Here is a 20,350-nt window from a genome sequence, read left to right on the forward strand (position 1 = left end):
CATATTCTTTCTTTTTTCACTATTATTCTTCTTCAGGCGTTCTTCTGATTTTATTTTGTTTAAGTTTGGTTTATTTTTGCTTTTTAGATTTGGATTTTTTTTTTTCTACTTCCATCTTTTTTTTTTTCTCTTGCGTTTTTTTTTTTTTTTTTTTTTTTTTGGTTGGTTGGTTATGTTTTTTGGTGCTTTTTTTGGTGTGTTTTTTTTCTTTTTTTTTAATACATAAAAAAAAAAAAAAGGAGAAAAAGAAAAATAAAGGGAGGACACCACAACCTCCTGCAAGAAACCTCTGACCCAGCTCTCTCCCACCTCAGCTCCTCTCTTCCCCCAGCCCCTTCTCTCCATCCTTGCCCCCTCTGTTTTCTCCAATATCTTTTGGTTGATAAATTTACAAACACAACGCCGGGGGATTTAATAGTAAAAAAAAAATAATAAAACGAAATAGAAAGGGAAAGGGAAAAAAAATAATAATAAACCAAAACGAACGGGGGGAGAAGGGAGGAAGGGAGAGGATGAAAAATCCAAGTGGCGAGTGGAGGATGTGGTTTCTTTCAAACAAAGTGCACTGCCAGATTGATTTGAAATGAGGTCCCGGAGGCCGGGGAGGGGGGTTACGGGGAGCCGCTGCGGGATCTGTCCTGCTTAGGGTCGAGCCCACTGACCAGACGCTGGATGTTTTGCAGTTCACTGGTTGCCGCCTCCTTGTCTGCTCCCAATTTGGGGGAGAGGGAGACGGAACCCGAGGAGAGAGTGGACGAACGGCTGGTGAGGTCCGAGGCGGAGTCCAGGGGTACGGAACCGGGGCTGGTAGTTAACCCCCCGGGCTTGCCCTCTCCGGAGCCGGTAGCCAGGCTAGGCAGGGCTGTGGTAAGGAGGCTGCTGCCGTCAGGCAGCGGGACGGGCAGCGGGTAGGGGCTGTAGCGGAGCCGGGGCCGGACGGCACTGAGGAAGGGATGTCGGTGCACCGAGCTGGAAGCGGCGCTGGAGGCGGCGGCGGCCGCTGCCATGTAGGTATAGGGGTAAGGGAAGAGGCTTCCGAAGGGAGACATGGCCAGGCCCTGCGGTAGGAGAGGAAAGAGAAAGGAAAGGGTTACAGGCCTGAACACCCCCTGCGCGATCGGACATGATCCATGGCACCCCCGCACCATAGCCTTCCAGTGCGTATACCAGTGGGAGAGCTGGCCAAGCTGCTGCTGCCCCACGGGAGGGGATGGAGACCTATCCTCTCCGCGCAGAACCAAAACCACCCGCTCCCCTCTCCTCCCCCTCCCCACTCCCCCCACCTCGCTCTGTCCTGCACAGATGCCTTCCCGCCGGGAGGGTCGTGGCTCGGCGGCGGTGAAGTGAGATAAGAGCCGTGTTGTCCCTGCCCCGCTCTCCTCCTCTGGGAGATTTTCTTTCGCCGGCGCAAACGCTCTGACCCTACAGGTACAGCCCCTCCCCCCTCGCCCCAAACCAGGACAAGCCTCTCCCCACCACACCGCTTCCCCGCTCTGCTCCCGCAGGCTGCAACACACTCCGCACCGCGGGGAGCCCTCCAACTCTCCCGTGAGAGGGGAACGGATGCCTGATCCCATACAGTGTGCCAGGGAGCACATGGAAAAGCTCCGGGAGTTCAAGCTGGGTCATTCCTCCAACCCCCCCGGGGCCTTCCCGCCCCTTGCCTTTCTCCTAAACGCTGCAGAGAGAGCCGACCCTCGGGGGGGGGGGGGGGGGGACACACGGGGGGATGCTCCTCGGGAGTGGGATGCGGTACCTGAGAAGCCAGAACGTGCTGCTGCAGATGGAAAGGCAAAGCAGCCGCCGATGCTCCCGAGAGTCCTTGGGCCGCTGCCGTGGCCATCACCGTGTTGTCCAGACCCGAGACACCGGCAGATGCCCCAGAGACGGTGGCAAGCAGCGGCCCCATCCCCGCGGCCATCCCGGAGAAGGCCCCCCCCATGGCGAACTGCCCGGGGTGCAGCAGCAGCGGGTGCCCGTTCCCCAGCGGGTTGAAGAACTGCTGGCCTGCCAGGGCAGGAGGGAAGCCGAGATTTTGCAAGTGTCCCTGGCTCAGGTGGGCTGTGCTGTCGGTCTGCACCGTCAGGGGGGCGAAAGGCTCTTTCCCCAGCAGCCGGTTCTCATCTACTTTAGGACCATCCCTGAGGGGGCTTTTCAGTTCCTCGCCGCTCAAGCTTCCCCCACGGGTGCTGGAAGAGATAGTAGCCGGGCTGTGCCGGGAGTCAGGAGGGGCTTTCTCCGTCCTCTCTCGGCTCCGACTCCCTGCCGAGTCACTGGGGAAAAAGTGGCTTTTGGAGGGGCTGCCCCCCTTCTCCCGGGAGTCATCTCCCGCGGCCGCGGCGGAACCGGCCGGTGCTGGGGTGCTGCCGGTGGTCGTGCTGATTTTGCCCGACTCGTTAGCTTCCAACAGGGGATCATCTTTGCTGTCCGCATCGCTGTCTCCCTCGCTGGGACAGAGATCTGCAAGACAAAGGGAACCCGGGGCTGGGATCCGGCACCGCAAGTCCCTGAAAAACCCACCTCGGGCTGAGAGAGGAGGCGGAGATGCTTCCTGGCCAGGCAGGGATTTACATGCAAGTACTTCTTTTTTATTGTTATTACGTAAATAACTACACCTCCCCTGCTCCCACCGCCTCTCCCGTCCCAGCCGACCTGAGTTTTACACAGATCAGCAAAACAGAGCTGCGATCCTCTCCCCAAAACACACTCCGGGGAGGGCCTGAGGCCAGCGACTGGGCTCCAGAGTTGGGGGGTGGGGTACCCAACCCCGAGGTCACTTGGTCGCGACAGAGGTGACAAGGCGTCAATGGCTGGAGTTGGATGGCCATGGGGGATGTGTCTCCTAAGAACTTCTCCAAAGCTTCCGCCTCTTGTGCTGGGCAAACTCTGAACACACTCACTCATCTACACCTCCATCATCCCCAGGACCCCCCCACCTCCATCCTCCTCCTTCTCCTCCTCCACAAACGCATGCAGGGCTTCGCTGGATTCCTTTGCACTTCATCTCCTAATTTCAGCGCCCCAGGTGCGAAGCTCTGGTTTGCATTTTCGGGTCCCCTCCCAGCTCCCCTCCCCTCAGCTCGGCAGGACTTTAAACAAATGAGTGGAGTGAAGTAACAACAAAAAAAAACCGTTGTTCCCCCCCAAGTCTCCAGCCCCGGGATGGATTACTACATGGGAGAGAGCTGCAGACAGCTCCCAACCCCGGACCGAGAGAAACCCAGGGTGATTTTTCTATAACAAAGTTCGGGACTGTATCCAGAGGAAAGATCCTTCCTCTAGTAACAGATTCAGTGAGGAATATTAATGGAGTGACTCCAGTTCTGAACTTTTGCCCCGTGGTCTGTCTTTGCTCCCTTGACTTGGAGCTGGCTCTTTTCTGAACCAAGGAGGGGAGGGATGAATGTGCAGCAGGAGAGGGAGGCTTGGGGGAAAAGAAAGGGAGAGGAAGAGTGAGGAGGTCAGAGAGAATGAGGCAGGAAAAGAGGGGGAGAGGGAAGGAGAAAAAGAAAGCAAGGATGAAGGAGAGTGAGGGAAAGAAGGAAAACAGAAAAAGATGGAAAGAAGGGGGAAAGGGAAAGGAAAGAAAGAAATACAGAAACATAAAGGAAATTAAAAGATAAGAACAGAAAGAAGGACAGAGAGGAAGTGGGGGAAGAAAAAGAAAGAACAGAAAGCTATGAGAGGAGAGAAAGAGGCAAGAACAGAGACAAGAGGGGGGGAGGAAACCCAGATAAAAGAAGGAAATACAAAGGAAAGAAGGAAAGGAGGAAAGTAGGCCTGTGCTAGAGGGCAGTGGTGCAGGCTGGGGTCCATCCCCCCAGAGAGCAAGCACCGAGGCTGTCCCCGGAGGGGGAGGGGTCGGGCGGAGGAGTGTCTTGGGCCCGCAGCTCTCACCTTTGAGGCTGGAGGTGCCGACGGCAGGCACGGTGGGGCAGGAGGACTGGGCGAAGCACTTGAAGGCTGTCTGCTCGTTGGAGGACTCATCTGAAGTGGGGTTTTCCTTCTTCTGCCTCTCATCGTACACCCGCATGGACTGCAGGGTCAGCTGTTTCCTGCGGGCACATGCACCCGCTAGGCAAGCGAACCCCAGCACCCCTTCCTCCAAGGACACCACCCCACCCCCGGGACATTCCCCCCCCCCCCCCCCCATCCCTTCCCCAGCCCCTCCTTGAGTTGTGATTTGGGACTGGCTGGGGCAGGAGAATGAAAGGCCCAGGTCCCCTGGAGGGGGGGGAAGGCATTTCTGGCAGGCAGGACTTGGCTGCTAATGAGAGGAGATTTCTTGGAAGCAGTGAGCAGCTCCTCAGCAAGAGCAGATATTAAAGACAAGGGGCGGAGGGAGAGGGAAGAATTCCCTGGAGATTAGCTTTTAAAAGGCGAGGATGTTCCAGAGATATGAGCCATCTTAATGGTTGCTAAGATTGCTAGGAAGTGGTTATTTTGTTAGGCACTTTATGTAATCTTTTCACCAACAATTAACCCGGAGTAAAAAATCTATTTATATTTAGAGAGAAATTAGAAATCATTTCCGTCCTGTGGCTCCAGCACTGGCTTTATTTTCACACTGATGGACAAGAGGAGCTGGGGTGAGTGTGTGTGTGTGTGCTGGGCAGGGAGAAAGGCCTCTTGTTTTACCTCCTCTCAGGAAGAGACAGATTTATTCATTGTCTAAACCCGAGTGCAAACGGCTAAAATATCCTGCCTGCTTGCAGCGAAACAAAACAAAGATATTCCCTGTCAAAGGAAATAAAAAGTCCTCTTCTCTAACATTAAAAATAAAAAGCCTTGAGTTCCACTAAAATCATTCCAGTCCATCTCTCTACCTGGGGTATAAACTCTGTCCTGCTGCTTTTGGGGCAAAAAGCATCTTCTCTTATTAATTGCTTCCATATTCACCAGACACCTCTGTCAAAACAGTTTATTTATATGTTTCTCCTCCACACTTCAGACTTTTCCACACGATCCCCAGAAAAATGCCAGAGAAGATTCAACCAGTCACCAGCTCCTTGCTTCTCCTTATTCCCCACTCCAAGAGAAACTTTAAAGTCATAGTCTCTCACAAAAGCTGAAGGAAAACTTCTTCCTCCACTGAATATTTCCTTAACGTCCCTTAGGCCAGACATCCCATGATGTTAAAAAAACAACGTGGAAAGCAGCAAAGAATTCCCAAACCAATCAGTTTGGCATGACTAAGGATAAGATCCTCATGAATTTTAGGCGGGGGGTGTGGTGTGAGGAGTTTGGAGGCCAGGAGAGGTGATTTTGACCTGCTGGCGTTCGGAGCTTTACACAACTAAACCCAACTGAGGTGCTTATAGGTAATCTACCCAGACTCACCTTTTTTCCCTCCTTCCATTCCCAGTGTCTCGAAAACCTTTGGCGAAGGGATTGTTGTCAATTTTCAATTGGGTGATCTGTAGGATAGAGAGAGGGGGAAAAATTAGACAAGGAGGCTGGGGCAGAAATAAAGAGGGTTTGTATTTAAAAACGACAGCAAAACCACACTCTCCCAATGCTGGCAGGACCCCAGCAGCAGCATGACAGAGCAGAGGGTAAAGGTCCCTGGTTTTGGGGTGAATCTCTGTGTTTTGCCAAGCCATCTCGTATCCAATCCCCTGGCAAGGCTGGCCAGTGACCCGGGCTGTGGTGGCAATCAAAGAGCTCCGTGTTGCTGCCACCGCATCGGAATTAATTTAGCCGTGCAATGCGATCCCTGCAAGTTATGCCTGGGCTTAAAACTCTTTAAATGCCATAATTAAACCGCAAAGGAATCGTGCCCACCCCCTTGCTATAATAAAATGCTTTATATAATCGCATTATGCTCCGTGTGTGCCTGTGAGTTGGGGTCCTGGAGGTGCAAGGAGCTGCTTGATTAGGGGTTTTCTTTTGTTGGTTTGGGTTTTGGGGTGGGTTGTTTTGGTTTTTTTTTTGAGGGGTCCATAAGGTTTTTTGGTGATTTTGGGGGTTTCCTCGGGATCCAGGCTATCACAGGGAACGGCTGATTATGGAGGGATGGTGGGGGCACACCACAGCTCCTTGTGTCTGCACCTATGGCGCGCAGAGGTCGATTCCAAGCTTGGCAAGGGACTTCCTTGCTATAATGGGATGAAAGCGAAGAGGATGGGGACAGGGATGCTGCCTGACCCTCCACCACTCCTAGTCCTGGTCCCTCCGATTTGAAAGCAGAGCACGATCCCCAAGATCAAACTCTCAACCTGAGGCTGAGCACCGGGCAGGACCAGCTCTGCCCCTCGAATTAACTCCCCGCCGCCCAGCAGTACACGGAGGAGCAGGAAAAGAACAGGAAAACCCACTGCTAAAAATCAGCAGGGCTTTTAATCCAGGTGATCCCGGCCATGCCTTCTGACCCACTCCCGCAGAGCCGGAGCCGAGGGCTCCCCGCCGCTCCCGTACGCCGCTTCCCAGGCGAATTTCATGGCAATCAGACAAATATGCTCCTTTCTGCCCTTCAACCAAGCCGACCCCGGCTGATAGACCGGGACGAACAGCCCTGCCGATAAGTCCCAAAGCAAAGTCTACTTTCTGCACGCTCATTTTCTTTCCATTTCCTTGCAATCGCCCGGCCGTAAAAAGGGAGGAGAAGAGCCCGAGCCCGGAGGGAGAAGCAGCTTTTTTGGAAACCCAGGGCAGAGAAGTGAAGATCCTTTCTTTTCACCCCTTAATTTTTAATAGTGAAGGATGGGAGAGGGCAGAGAGAAGCATGGGGAGGCTGCAGCGAACAGGCGCTGCACATCTAGACTCTCTGCGCTGAACGCACACAGTCGCAAAGTTATAAAGGAAAAAAATAAATCAAAGTCCCCCCTTTTTTGGCTCCTCCACTTCCTTCCACTTGACTTAATCACCGTAAATTCACCATTTGCCACTCTCCCACCTTAGTCGCAAGTGACAATAAACCAGCCGAAATGGAAAGGCAGCGTCTACAGCGCTGCAAAAACTTTCTCACCCTGGCGCTTTCGGACCTTCCAGCTAAATTCAAGCGAGATATCCCCGTCTGAACAGAGCATATTTCTGCACCACACACACACATACAAATAATAAAAAAAAAACCCACTGCTGGATGCAAAAAAACAAAAAAGAATTTTAAAAAATCATAATATAATAATAATAGGAACCAGACGTGAGCTCTGGCCTGATTGCCAATTGCTGTTAAAGGAGCTAAAACAGCACAAAGGCCAGGAAGAATTACAAAATCTCTAGTCTCGTTGCTCTCCTCCCCCCACCCCCCCTCCTATCTTTCAACACACAGAAACGATTTGTGTTTTGTTTTGGTTGTGGGTCGGGTTTTTTTTTTTTTCCTTTCCTCTGGTGCCTCTTAGATTAAATCCACACCAAAAGCAGCGATCTCCACCCCATCCTACCTCTTTCCCCATACCAGGAGCTAAAAATCCCTAAACGGTCTCCTCTTTTAATTGCTTTCCCCGAGATTGGTGTTTGGAGAGTGCCCGACCCCCTCCACCCCCCCTCTCCGGCGCCTTCCCGAAGTTGGATCAAGGAGATTTTGGGGGAAAGGCAAGGAAAGAAGAGAGAGGAGCAGGATGGGTTTCGTGATTTTTTTAAGGGAACAATGCAGAGTAAAAGCTCTCTTAAAAGCCAAAAGACGTAAAACAAATCCTTCCTTAATCTCCTTACCTTATCATTCTGGTATGCGGTCACTGCAATGAATTCAGTCTCCGGGAAAACGTAGGTCCGGAACGTGCTGTAGGGAAGCTTGAGGATATCGTTGGCTCGGACGATGTGGAATCGGGGCTGGTACTTGTGCATGGAGTTTAAAATGGTCTGGAATGGGGTTGTGTGGGGGGAAAAACAGCGACCGGCAGCGGAGTGGGCAGAGAGGGGGGAAAGAAGATGGTCAGCTGGAGCAGCACCCCCCCCCGTCTCGCACTTCCCCGGCTATCCACACTTTCTCCTCCTAATTTGCCTTCCCTCTCCTGCCTCCCCTCCGAGCACACTCCAAACACACGCACACGCCTTGCAGCATCCAACAAAAAGCACTGACAGCTCCAGCTCACCGGGGTGAGGATCATCACTGGACCTCCCGGGGCAAGAGGGTCGGGGGTGTGGGGGGGATGTAAAATCCCGGCAAAGTTCTCCTAACAGAGGTGGGAAAGCTGTTTAGGCTTCTCACGTGTTTTGATTTCATAATGAAAACGTCTTTTGAGTTCATTATGGAAAAAGAAAAAAAGCCTCAATACATTAAAATCAAGTAAAGAAGCAGCAGCAGCTACAAGAAGCAAATACCACTACCAGAGCCTTGGCCAGGTCTAATTGCTTGCTCAAATCCACTTAAGGCCTTTTGAGAAAGGCAAAAGGGAAAAAAAAAATCCAACAAAATGTATCATCTAATCAAATCACAGGCAGTAAATGCAATCTTCAGCACATTAGAGATTCCCTGACCACGGCCACCACCAGCAGCCCCCGGCTCAGCGGCGGGAGGCTTTCCCAGGAAGAGGGAGAAATGGCAGAGGATCGTCAGAGCACTTATCAGCAAGGTTTGTTTGATTTCACTCTTAGGGTAAGTTTTTATCTCTGCACACCCAGTAAATGTAAAGGAATGGATAGACATGAATGGGCAACTTGACCTCTGGTTTTGGTCCCTGTTTATTTTCGCTCTGGCTTGCTTTACATTATCCAGATTAATATATATTTAAATGTTTGTGTTCTTAGGCCTTTAAACCCTTTATACACACACACAGAGATCATTTTCCTATGCTTAAAAAAGGGTGATCGACTTTATTAGAAATAGGTAGATAGATAGAGAAAGTTAGCACAGCTCAGAGGACCACTGAAGTTGTGCCCTGCTGGAAATAGGTTCGTGAAGTTAATTTCTCTCTAAACTCAGCTGAATGGCACAAAGAGGTTAAGGAATATTCAAGTGATAAATCCCGACCTCAGCAATAGGGGGGGAAAAAAAATCAAGGACTACTCTAAACTGACCAGATACATCCTGGCCTAGTTGGAGGTGAGGATTTATCCTCTTTTTCCAACCTCATTTGGGTCACCGGTGGGAGCTGCAACGGGGGCTGCGGGCACGGCCCCGGTCAAGCAGCCGCTGCGCTCTCCCCAGCTAAGACCCTCTGCTCTGACCAGGGGAGGGGAAACTGGAATAGCAGGGGCAAAGGAAGGTGTAAAAGGCACTCACAAATCCATGCTTGTCAGAGATGTTGTTAGTGAGCTTCAGCTTGTGAAAGGTGACGACTTTGGACATCCATTGTTCGCCGGTGGCCGGGCTGTCCGGGTGGATGTACATTCTCTTTGGCATTTCAGGGTCAGCTTTGCCGGCTACCATCCACCGGGAATTATGGAATTTGTACCTACAATCATCAGCCGCCACAATATCCATCAATAAAATGTACTTGGCCTTTTTATCCAGTCCAGTGCATCTCACTTTAAAGGGAGGAAACATTCTCCTATGGGCAAAGAGGGAAAAGGGGTGGGGGGTAAAAGAGGGAAGGTGGGGGTGGGGGGGAGGAGGTGGTAAAGAAGAGACAAGATGAAAATAAAACAAAATTAATTACAGCGTTTACATGAGCTCTCGAATCTCTGCAGCGCGTCTACCGAACAACCATTTCGGCTCTCAGAAGGAAAGGTCCTGCGTCCTTCCCACCCCACCCCCCCAACCCCGGCAAAGAGGTTTCCCCCCACCCTGAGCGAAAAGGTTTCCCAAAGGCTCGAAAGTTTCAGGAGAAAATGGTCCCGGGGATGGGAGACATTAATGCTCCCTAGAAATCAGCAGGCGCCTACTCGCTGCCATTCCTAAACTGCAAATCCCCACTTGGGGCTCTCGGATTATTGCCCTTTTCGCCTCCTAAACAAAGAAATGAGAACCGATCGCACCCCGAAAAAAATCAGACCCCGAGTTATTCTAGCAGCTGAGGAGGGGAGAGGGGACTTTGTCACTTCGCAAAGGAGAAGAAAACCCCTCCAAGTGAAGGCAGGGTGCCTTGTCTATTCCTGCTCCCCAAAGCTCCCCGGGATGACCCAAAAAGCTCCCTGCAAACCCCGCTCCCCTCCAAGTCCAGCTCCAAACTGCAACAGGATACCACAAATTTGCTGTTTATTATATCGAGCGGTTGGCATTCAGCGATCTCAGCTTAAAAGGAAACACATGACTGTGCAACATGTAAGAGCTCTTAATGCTCGCCGAGGCTTTCGTGCAAAAAAACTTTTGACCACAATTAACAGGCAAAAACTTCGGGGAAGCAGTAAAATGGGAGAGAGGAATTTTTTTTTCCCCACCTTCTTGCTGGTCTTAGGATTTTTTCCCCCCTGAGCCTTCTAGTCTGCAACTGGTGCTCTACAAGGAGGTGAAGCTCCAGCAAGGCGACTGAAGGCCATCTAAGACTTTTCAGGAGTGGCTTCCTCGAGTGATTGTCCAGGCAAATTACATGGGAATTGTTTGGGAAGTTACTAAGAGAGTCTCTCGAGTTGAGGGAGGAGGGGGAGAAAAAAAGAAGGCCAAACAAAACCAAAAATCCAGGCCAGGTGTGAAGGGGGTTTGCTCCCTGCCTGTCATGCCAGCAATAAGCAGAGTTGTTAAAGAACAAGGGTGTCAAGGAGTGGAGAATCTAGAGAGGGATTTCAGGCGGGTGCAGCCATGAAAAGGCGAAGTGCCGAGCGTGGATGTGCCGTGTGTGTTCATTCATTCCCACGTGAAGGTTACATAAATGCAAGGACAGGCTACAAAACCCTCCCTGCAGCAGCGGCTGCAGCACCAGAGACTCTTTCCCCCTCTACCACCACCTTTTTTTTCTGTTGCTCAGCTTTTTGTGCATTTCCAGAGAGATTTAGTCCGCACAAATGCAAACCCAGAGCCCAGCAAAGAGTGGCACAGGCGAAGAAACCGAGAAACCGAACCTATCTGCCCGCCTGCAGCTCTACCAGCAGCGATCCCCGGCTCCAGAGTGTTTTCCTTTATTCCCTCTTCTCTCTCTTAAGGAAAGAAACCTACGCGTAGCAAGGCTGCAAAACCAGGCCGGTCCCTTCTCCAACCCCAAATTCTTTTCTTTCTGCTACCAGCCTTCTCCAGGAAGTATTAAACTGCTGAACCATGAAGGGACCCTCTCGCCCCTGCACACGCTCATGCTGAGCAGGGCCGGTTCCTGGTTGAGCATTTCCCTGCAGCGTGGTGCCCGAGATGGGCTCAGCCTTCAGCTGCTTGAAACTTTCCATAATCCCAGGTGAAAGTAGCTTTATGGTGAAAGTAACTGTGAGAGAGACTTGCTCTGGAGAAGCCCTGGTGGGGTGCAGAGGCTGAGGGGTGGGGGAGAGAGGGGAGAAAAAGAAAGGCACGAACCCCCTACCCAGACCTACCTTCCCGATTTGGTAATCACCATCTCCGTGCCTCTTTTATGGAACTGCTCCCAAAGCTCTTTGGCTTCCAGATGCACTTTCGGATCATCTTCCACCTCTTCCTCTGGTTCCAGAGTTTTTAAAGGCCTCAGATGGGCTGCTGCCTGGTGACCCAGGGAAGAAAAGGGGATAGCAGTCTCTGCAGCCCCCACTAACTGATCCATGATGGGTTTAGCCAGAGCCCCGGGAAGAGAGAGGGCAGCTGCCCCGTTGGGAGGCAAAGCCAGAGCCGGGAAGAAGGGAGGTTGATGTCCCAGCACAGCGCTCATGGCAAAGTCCGGTGCCCGGTGAGGTAAAAAAGGATGATAAGCCATGCTTGTCCCAGGGATAACTGGATCTCTCATCGGTATATTCATCCACTCCACTCCTCGGTCTTCCTACTGCTGGAGTAGTCCCGGAGTGGTTTCTAACAGCACATCATGGAGAAGAAAAAAATAAGATAATAACAATAACAGCAATAAAGCACCAAAAAAATTAAAAAGGAAAAAAAAGGAAAAAAAGGGGAAAAAAAAAAAAGGGTGGGGGGGGAACAAGATCTAAACAGTACGTGGGGAAGAGGCAGAACTTCTACAGCCTACAACTTCCCGAGCCGGGGCACATCCCCAGCCCTCGGGACAGCGGATTAACAGGATTGTTCATTATTAGCCTTGCTTTTTTGTGTGTTCAGTCTCTGCGTTTGTTGTTTGTTTGGGTTTAGGTGATTTTTTTTTTTCCTGAGATAAAGTCCTTGCGTTGGAAAAGAAACGCCGAAGAAAAGGGGGAGGAAAAAAAAATCCACCGGGTTCGCTGTCTGCTCCTGTTGCCGCTGAAGGGCTGGACAAGACAAGGTCCTTTTTTTTTTCTTCTTCTTTTTTCTCTTAGTCTCAATCCCTCTTCTCTTCTTTCGTGGCGGAGAGTGACGGCTCGAAACTGGGTTTTCTTTTTGGGTGGCTGGTTCTCTCCCCCCCCTCCCCCCCACCCCTCCACCTTTCCTCCGTACGGTCAGGCTGCGGAGCAGAGGCTGGGAAGGGAGGGAAAGCAGAGAGAAGCAAACAAACCCACCCCCCCTCGCCGGCCGAGGAAGGCTCCTGAGCAACCTTCAGCAGCAAAAACTTGTAGGGAAATCTCGTTTCCGCCTCGCCTTTCCCCCTTCTCCAAGGAGGAGCTGGTCAGGGTGCCCTGATTGCCATCAGGATCTCTTCTTTCTTTCACCCTCCTCCTTTTCTTTTATTTTTTTCCCCTCTCTTTCTCTTTCGCTCTGCCTTGGAAAAAAAAAAAATCTGGAAGAATTACTCTCTTGTCTCCCTTCCAGCAGCGCTCCAGCAAAGGAGAAAGGGAGAAAGAGAGAGGGAAAGAGAAAGGAAGAGAAAAAGGGGAGGGGAGAAAGAGAGGAAAAGAGAAAGAGAGAGAGAGAGAGAGAGAGGGAGAAGGAGCCTCTCAGCTCTGAGAATTCCCTGTGAGTCTGTGCTCTGCGTGCACCAGATTGTATGGATGTGTTGTGGGTTACAAGGGAGCTGGAGCCTCCTTGATTGGCTCTTTGACGCTTTCGGACCAATTGTGTGGCTCCATAGGCGTGGTTTTGACAGGTCGAGTGGAAGGGGGACAGGGCCGAGTTATAAAAAGAAGGTGTCGGAAACTGTAACGCTGCAGCAAAGCATCACTAGTACTCCGGGCCGTGTGAATATGTCAACATGATCAGAGGGGAGGGAGCAGGCAGCGACGGGGAGGGCGGCCGGGAGCACCCGCCTCTAAACTGGATGTGGGGGGGTTGTTCTGGGGGCTGCTGATCCCCCCCCCTCCTCCTTCCATCCACCACCCTCCAAGCCCCGGCTCTGGCCTCCCGCGGCCCCGGCGAGATGGCAGCCTGGGCATTTCCAGGGCGTTCTCCTCCGGCTGCCGGCCCCGGTAGGAGCTTCCGAAGCGGCGGATGCCGGCCGCGCTGGGGCGAGCTGGAAGCCGCGGGGGTGCGGGGGCTCCATGCCTGATGGTGGAGCGTGGGGGGAAGTCGTTCATCTCTGGGTGCCCCCACCCATCTCTGCGTGCCACTTCTCCTGGGCCAGGCACTGCGACCTCTGTCCCGAACCCCAGGTTTCCCCTCCGCTCCCCACTTCCCCCCGGAATCTCCGGACCCAGCCAGGGCTGCCGCCGGTCCCCGCAGCCGCGGGGGTTGGTGAGACTCCCTCGGTCTCGCCGCACCCCTCCGTTCTGCCCCCCTTCACCCGCCGCTCCCCGAAAGTTGCTTTATTTACGCAAGGAAAGACCTCCAGGCCGAGGGCCGGGGGCTTCGCGTTCCCCGCCGCAAATATAGGGGTGAGCCCCGGGGCGATGGGAGCTGGCCCTGGAGTTGGGGAGATCGTGTGTGTCGGCGGCCTCCCTCCCGGCTCGGGTCCGCTGTCGCCGGTATTATTGTTGTGGTGGGCGGCTGGAGGCTGCGGCAGGGCCGCGGGGGAGCCGACAGTCGTCTCAGCCGCGGGCCCGGCAGCTGCTAATCTCGGCGGGTCGGGAAGGGGGCGGAGGGTGCGGGTAGAAAAATGGGATTTTTTTAAATGAGGGTTTTTTCCCCCCTTTTTTCCTTTCTTCGGCGCTGAGGATTAAGGCCACTCGGCTGGCACCGGCGCCGAGAGGGTTACGCTCCCACACCCCTCCTCTTCCATGAGGTGTGCGGGGAGGAGACGGGAAGTGCTGCGGCTTTCCCTGCTCCCGGGCCGGGGCAGCGCCGGGGCCGGGGTTGGGGGTTGGGGGGGGGGGGGGGAAAGGGACGCAGTCCCGGCTTTGCCCCCTTGCCCAGGCTCGCATGGAACCAGCCACCATCCCCATTCCACGGGGAAAGCATCATTCGTGGGTCTGCGCCAACCTCACGCAGAGGGAAGAGACGGGCAGGATCAGCTTGGGAAGATTCTGGGGAGAAATATTACGGGGAGCTGGGGGGAGAGTGACAGCTCGGGGATTTTGAGGGTGGGTGTCGTGGTAGTCGAGGGTAAGCAGAACACGGAACATTCACGCGTGGGTCCGGCGGGATATCCCAGAACTGAGAGGTTCCGAATCATTTCCCCCCCCCCCCCCCATCTCTCCCTGGGGGATCTCCCGACGTGTGCGTGTGTCCCCCCCCCCACAAGCCTACTTTAAAGAGGGGCAGCTAATCCTCCGGGAGCGGCGCGGGGGAGCGCGGGGGCTCGGCGCTGGCTGCGCGCAGATGGGAGCGGAACCTCTAAAGTGATTAGCTCTTCTAACATTGCATTTTTGACGCACATGGTTAAGAGCGCTTGGCGCCAGCTTGGTGAAGTCCCTGTAGTAACCAGCGTCTAGGATCGCTTTGCATTCACCAAAATATCTCTCCCCTTTGGTCGGGGGGGGGGGGGGTGAGGGGGGGTGTTGGGGAGGGAAGAAGGGGGGATAGGGGGGAGTGGATGGAGAAAAGAGAAGGAGGAGGAGGGAGGAAAGGAAGCGGGAGTAATGCGTCCAAAGAAGAGGAGGGGGGGTGAAACATAGACTGGGGGGGTGGAAATCTGATGTGTTTCACGAAGCCGGGAGCTTGGCTACCAGCATAGCGCTCGACTGGGCTGTGCAGCTGGTTATCAGCCGAGGGAGCGAGTCTTTCCTGCAGCCTCTGCTCGCAACCGGTTCTTGGGCTCCTGCCTCCAAACTCACCCGCGGTGGGAACCCTCAAACTCTACGTCTTCCCCGTGACAGAGCCCACAGCAAACACCCGGCGACTTCAAGAACTTTACGGCAATTTACCTCAGGCGGGCCGCCGTTTTTCTCCCGGGGAACCAGGAGCTGCCCTCGGGGTCCCGCAGGACAAGCGCAGCCGCTCCCCGCCCCGCCTCGCCCCGACCCCCCGCGCCCGCCCCGCCGGAGCGCGCCCTTGGCGCCGCGGCAGCGCCCGGACTCGTTACCGCCCTCCGAGACTTCCCCGCACCTTGCACCGCGCTCGGCACCCACAGCGCGCAGCGGCCCGCGGGAAGGGAAATAAAATCGTTTGCCGCTTATCATTTCCAGTTTGAAGCGTCTGGCTAATGGCGTGCAAACTTCCGCCAGTTCCGAGTGACCTCCCCGGCGAAGCCCCCCGGAGACTCGTATTATGAAGGGAGGCTGCACTAATCTAAGATCAAAAGCGGGAAGGTGCGAACAGTCTTTGTCTCCCTTCGGCCGCCTCATTCCCCCTTCTGTGTGTGATAAATCTACCCTGGCGCCGACTGCGCGCTGGATGATTAATTTGCAAGCAAACAAAAGGGACCTGATGGCCAGCCATCTTAGTTAAATATTGGCCAGTGCTTCCAGCTACTTGTTAGCCTCCTCTTTGCCAGAAATAGAGAAACGAGCGCTGCGCAGAAAGAAAGAAAGAGACAGGGGGTCCCACAGAAATGAACGGCAGAGCGATAAGGGAGGGGGGGTAAGGAGAAGAAGAAAAAAGGGGAGGGAAGAAATCAGGGTGAGGAGTGGCGAAGGGCAGGGAGCGCGGTGGAGGTGGGAATGGGCCTGGTGGCGGGGGGAGGCAGGGTGATAGCGGGCTGAGATAGCCGGCTGCCTCCCGGCCCGGCTGCAGGCTGAGCTTGCACCAAGGCCGACACTATCTTAGCTCTTCAAAGAGTCATGAAAGGTCTCCGCTGTCTCCCCGAGGAGCAGCCAGGCCTGGGGTTCTCTAAGCTCGGAGTACACAGAGCTAGAAGCCGATGCAAGGGTGGGGAGCGCCTCCCACCTTCTCCATCTCCTATCCCGCTCCGTGATGCCAGCACCTCTCTGGCTTTTCCCTGGATGAAGCCAGGCCGGAGGGAAGGCAGAGCTGGCCAGACCCTCGGCCTTTGGTGGTTGAGTGGCTGGAAGAGCTCTGTTCGTTCAGATTTCACCCTCCTAAGCAACTTTTAGCGTTTGCAGAAGAGCTGGGGGCTCGCAGTGAGCCTGCCCCGTGCCTGTGTGTTGGAGGTGTGGGAGGAGAAAGGTTCTGGCTCTCTCCCGGTGGCCTAAAGAGCCAGCTGGAGGAAGGAGTGAAGGGTGAAATAAAGGCAGCCTGGTTTTCGAGCCCACACGTCTTCTCCCAGGCCTGCAAGAGCAGCTCCGAGGTGTTTGTGTGTGTGTGGAAGAGGCTCCGTGTGCGCTACACAAAGTGGAGATGCTGCGTGGGTGTGTGCGACCCTGAGGGATTCCTGCCCTGGAGTACACCGCCAGTCCCAGCTCCAACGGCAAAACCCGAGGTGTCTCTTGCACCCCTTGCTGGATGCACCTGGAGGCTCTTGATGGAGAAGATGAGCCTCGGTGCATGGTAAGCAGGGCAAACGTGCACCGCGTAAGAGGGGTTTTGCATCCTATCTATGCATTTCCTTATCGTGCTGCCGAGCCCGAGCATCCCCAGGGGCCCAGCCCCATCCTGCCTCCCAGCCACCCCGCACCAGGCAGGATTCATCCCTCTCCTCCTCCCTTTCCCCCCTGGCGCCGCAGCCTCCGCTCCCGTCTCCAGCCCTTCGGAAGGCAACACCCCACGGTGGCCGGGCTGTGTTTATCCCAAATAAAGCGCAGCGGGCTGGTTTACTTTGGCAGCCCTGCAGTAAATACTGGCTGCAGCGCGGGGGGCGAGAGGCGATTACACGCTTCTTCCCAGGGAAACTCTTCCCTGCCTTCCCCAGCCCGGCAAAAGGTGTCCGTAAGCAGGGACCGTGTTGATGCAGCTCCAGCCCAGAGTGGCACTGCAGTCCGCAAGTGTCAGAAAGTAGGTCCCTTAGGGAAGTGAGTGTATACAGTCAGACTATGCAACCTGCTGCAGGGGGAGGGGGGGTCACTACAGTAGCTCTTTGGCTTTCCCTTCGGCAGAGTCCTTCCTTCAATTGCCAGATGAAATTCACAGGAAACCTTACCCAAAAAACCTCTGCAAAATAACCTGCTCAGGTGAAAACCACAAAACCCAAACCCAAAACCCAACAACCTACACTGAGGTATTAGAAATAGTGAAAAGGAGAGGGAAAGACAACTCTCTCCAAGCAGGCTGGGCCCCATCGTGTCCCACCACAATTAAAGGGGGCTGTTTGCATCTCTCTGAACAGAATCAGAGTGATAGAGCAGGGGGTCAGGTTCCCTTGCCGGCATAGCCAAGGTCAGGGCTTTGCAGGGCCAGGGGAAGCCCAGTGACAGTTACACATGACTTTTTGGAGCAGTGGGGGAAAAAAGGAGGAAAAAAGCAGTTAGAGAGACTTCTTACCCTTCAGTCCTTGCTGGGATGCAACCCTCTAGGACAGGATGCTGTTCTCCCTGGCATGGCCTGGGGGTTCAATGTCACACTGACTATGGCAGAGCCACTGTGGGGTCAGTCAGCATCATTCTCCCATCTCAGGGTCACCACAGTGCAGGCAGCTGCCTGCCCTTTCCTGTCTGCAAGCTCTCCTTGATCCTCCTGAGCCCCCTGGCCTGGCTCCTGCCAGGGGCCTGCTCTGGTGGGAGCACTAATATCAGGGCTCTCCTCACAAACACCATTAGTGCTCAGATCACTGGCACTGCCTCAGGTCTTCCTCTCCTCACAAGGCCTGTGTTCACCTTGTCTCTGTCCACAGCAGGCTCTGACACTCTCCAGTCACCTCCACTTTGCTGCCGACGGGGAAAGAAAACACAGGAGCACGCAGAGCCACCTCCCAAAGCTCTCCCCTCTGCCTCCTAGCCAGGCCTCACTGACAGGGCATAGCAAGGTTTAGGGCTCATCACCCACCTTCCCCACCTAGCCTCCCTTTTACACTTTCCAGGCTGCTTTGGCACCCCTTCTTTTCTTCTCATCACAAAGTTTCACCCTCTGTCTACACAGCCTTGCTCCTCTCCTGGGCAGAGACCAAATGAAAGCGCTGGTCCCTCCCTTGCCCCCTCTACAGTTATTCTTCTGCTTCCACCACCCTTGGCCGCCCAGCAGAAATGGTTTGCAATTTGGGCTGGGTTTTTTTTCCCCTCTTAAGTAGTCAGCCGTGTACATACAGTTTGTCGCTCAGGAAGTAGCACTAATTGTCGTTTCCTATAGTCAGGCAGATCTATCTTTTCAATGCTGGCTTTGTCTGTGTGTCTGCGTGCGAGGGAGAAAGAGGGAAGGAGTGGATACGTTTATTCAATTATTTAAACACACACACAACACAACAACAGCACCGAGGAGGGTCGGTTCCTCCCGCAGCAGCCCTCCAGCTCTCCAGATGGGGCACTGGCCCCCGCTCTCCTCCTTGCAGACCTAGTAGAACAAGGCACTCCAGAGCACCCGGCAAAAAAACCCGATTTTATCTCTTTTGACCATCAGCCGGGTTCTTTAACCACCCAGAACGGGAGCCTTTCCCATCTCCACCCCCCTCCCCGGGGTCTCCTTCATGTCCCACTCCCCCGATCCCTCAAGCATCCCCCGGGGCTGAGAAGCTATGCTGTGCAGCACCGGGCACACTGGGATGCACGAAGGCAAGGCAGGGCAGCCAGGAGCCTCTGGCACCGACACCAACACACATTTTGCTCCCGTTTCCTTCAAGATGCCACCAAGTCACCCGGCCATCGATTGATACCTCGGCCCGCGAAAAAAAGGAGGAGGAGGAACAGAGTCGGGGGAAGGACCAGCTGTTGCAAAAGGACATGGTAAATCTAATAGGGGTTGCTGTCAATAGCGAAATGACAGAGAAGAAGAATTAGCTTCTTAAAGTCTGCTGAACTAACACTCATCATGCAGCCGCGGACACGTATTCTCCATCGCAGCCTGGTATCAATTACTATTTTCCTTACTGGGTTTCAATTAAAAAGAGCTATAGCCCCCCCACGCACACCCCAAGGCAGGAGACACATGAAAGAGAAGAAGAGACAGCGGCCAACTCTCTACGCGACGGTTGTTACCAGCTTCAAGCTCCTGACCTGTTCGAGCGAATTCCCCCCGGACCCTTAGTTGGGACCCCTGCCCCGGGCACCGCTCCCTCCTCGCAGCAGCTCTTCATGGGCTGCAGGATTGAAACCACTACTCAAGGGGGATGTTCCCGACAGATCTGGGCAGTGGAGGAGCTCCGGGTCGCAGCGGTGGGGGACCCACAGCGTGACCATATCACTGGTAATTTCATTTCGTTCCATTCCCTGTTGCCTGAAAGAACTCAAACTATACCCAGAGCCCAGAAATCAATTTTAACCCCACACCCCCTTCCCGATTTTCGGAAGGAAAAACTCCCCCCCACCCCCAGTGCCTCTGTTAGGAAGCATAGAGATAGCTGGAAACTTTTCCTTTTTATTCCCCCCCCCCTCCTCTGCATCCCCTTTGTATGTTTGACCCCTGGCATCTGTCTGCGCAGGACGAGGGAAGAGCTTCACCCGCCCCAGCTTCACATGGGGGCTGTAGAACGACGCCAAAACGTAGCAGCAAATTTCGCTGAAGAACTTGGTCACTTCGGGCAACTTGAAGTTGAGACCCGACGTGCAGGGCAAAGGGCTTGCAGGCTGCATCCCAGCAGCACTCCAGGAGATGTTGGTGAAGGGAGAATATTCCTCTCTTCCTCCCCACCGCTTCCCAACCCTCCCTGTTATAAAAGCTCAACTCCTCACGGGGCACACCTGAGTGGGTAGGGGGCAGACAGCCCCAGTTTTCGGAGCTCCTTGGGAACGTCGGAACAGCAGCAACGCTTCCCCAAAAAACCTCCTCCCTCTACATGCCCCCACAACCACCCACGATCCAGCAAAAACCTCCAGAGATCATTTCCAAGGGGAGAACAAGATGTAAATAAAATAATAATAGCAATAATATACTTTAAAAAAAAAAGGGGGGGGGGGAAGAGAAATTAAGAGTCTCCTCCGTGTCTTTAGGGCGTGGGAGGTTTTTGGCAGTGCTGTTTTATTTTAGTTTAGTATTTTTGAACAAACTTTAGATTGATTTCCGGAAAGTGCAAAGACGCACACATGGGAAAGTGAAAAAACCGGTCCTTCGAGGTCATCTGAGAAGGGGAGACCGGGATCTGTATCCTTCCACAACCCCTCCTGGCCCGTGTCCGTCACCCACCCGCTCCCCACCCACTCCTCC

The 20,350-nt window shown here is 54.0% G+C and overlaps 1 protein-coding gene and 1 long non-coding RNA gene across 3 annotated transcripts; one reads left to right on the top strand and one right to left on the bottom strand.

Moving 5' to 3' along the window:
• Positions 1 to 153: 153 nt before the first annotated feature.
• Positions 154 to 12,796, bottom strand: TBX3 (T-box transcription factor 3). 2 transcript variants are annotated; one of them, XM_064168604.1, is made up of 8 exons: positions 12,415 to 12,796; positions 11,335 to 11,779; positions 9,164 to 9,335; positions 7,654 to 7,800; positions 5,341 to 5,417; positions 3,898 to 4,055; positions 1,757 to 2,460; positions 154 to 1,058 (listed from the first exon to the last, which is right to left on the bottom strand). In XM_064168604.1, exons 2-8 carry the CDS (start codon positions 11,727 to 11,729, stop codon positions 612 to 614), a joined length of 2,100 nt encoding a protein of 699 aa, XP_064024674.1. In that variant the 5' UTR covers positions 11,730 to 11,779; positions 12,415 to 12,796; the 3' UTR covers positions 154 to 611. The 2 variants fall into 2 exon arrangements, with proteins under 2 accessions (XP_064024674.1, XP_064024673.1); XM_064168603.1 differs by having other exon boundaries at positions 155 to 1,058; positions 9,164 to 9,431.
• A 239-nt stretch (positions 12,797 to 13,035) lies between these two features.
• On the top strand, positions 13,036 to 15,342 carry LOC135188752 (uncharacterized). Its single transcript, XR_010307819.1, has 2 exons — positions 13,036 to 13,257; positions 15,043 to 15,342. It is a non-coding gene; the product is annotated as an uncharacterized LOC135188752 (long non-coding RNA).
• Positions 15,343 to 20,350: the final 5,008 nt, after the last annotated feature.

Source organism: Pogoniulus pusillus, chromosome 30, assembly GCF_015220805.1.
Source record: "Pogoniulus pusillus isolate bPogPus1 chromosome 30, bPogPus1.pri, whole genome shotgun sequence".
Classification (NCBI taxonomy): Eukaryota; Metazoa; Chordata; class Aves; order Piciformes; family Lybiidae; genus Pogoniulus; species Pogoniulus pusillus.

What these genes read in the sequence shown, in the direction of transcription:
- TBX3 (XM_064168603.1), bottom strand. Translation starts at nt 11,729, where the DNA reads ATGAATATACCGATGAGAGATCCAGTTATCCCTGGGACAAGCATGGCT. An exon ending in GTGATTACCAAATCGGGAAG is followed by an intron (nt 9,432 to 11,334) that starts GTAGGTCTGGGT and finishes CTTTGCCCATAG; the next exon opens with GAGAATGTTTCCTCCCTTTA. An exon ending in AGCACGTTCTGGCTTCTCAG is followed by an intron (nt 1,059 to 1,756) that starts GTACCGCATCCC and finishes CTCCTACCGCAG; the next exon opens with GGCCTGGCCATGTCTCCCTT.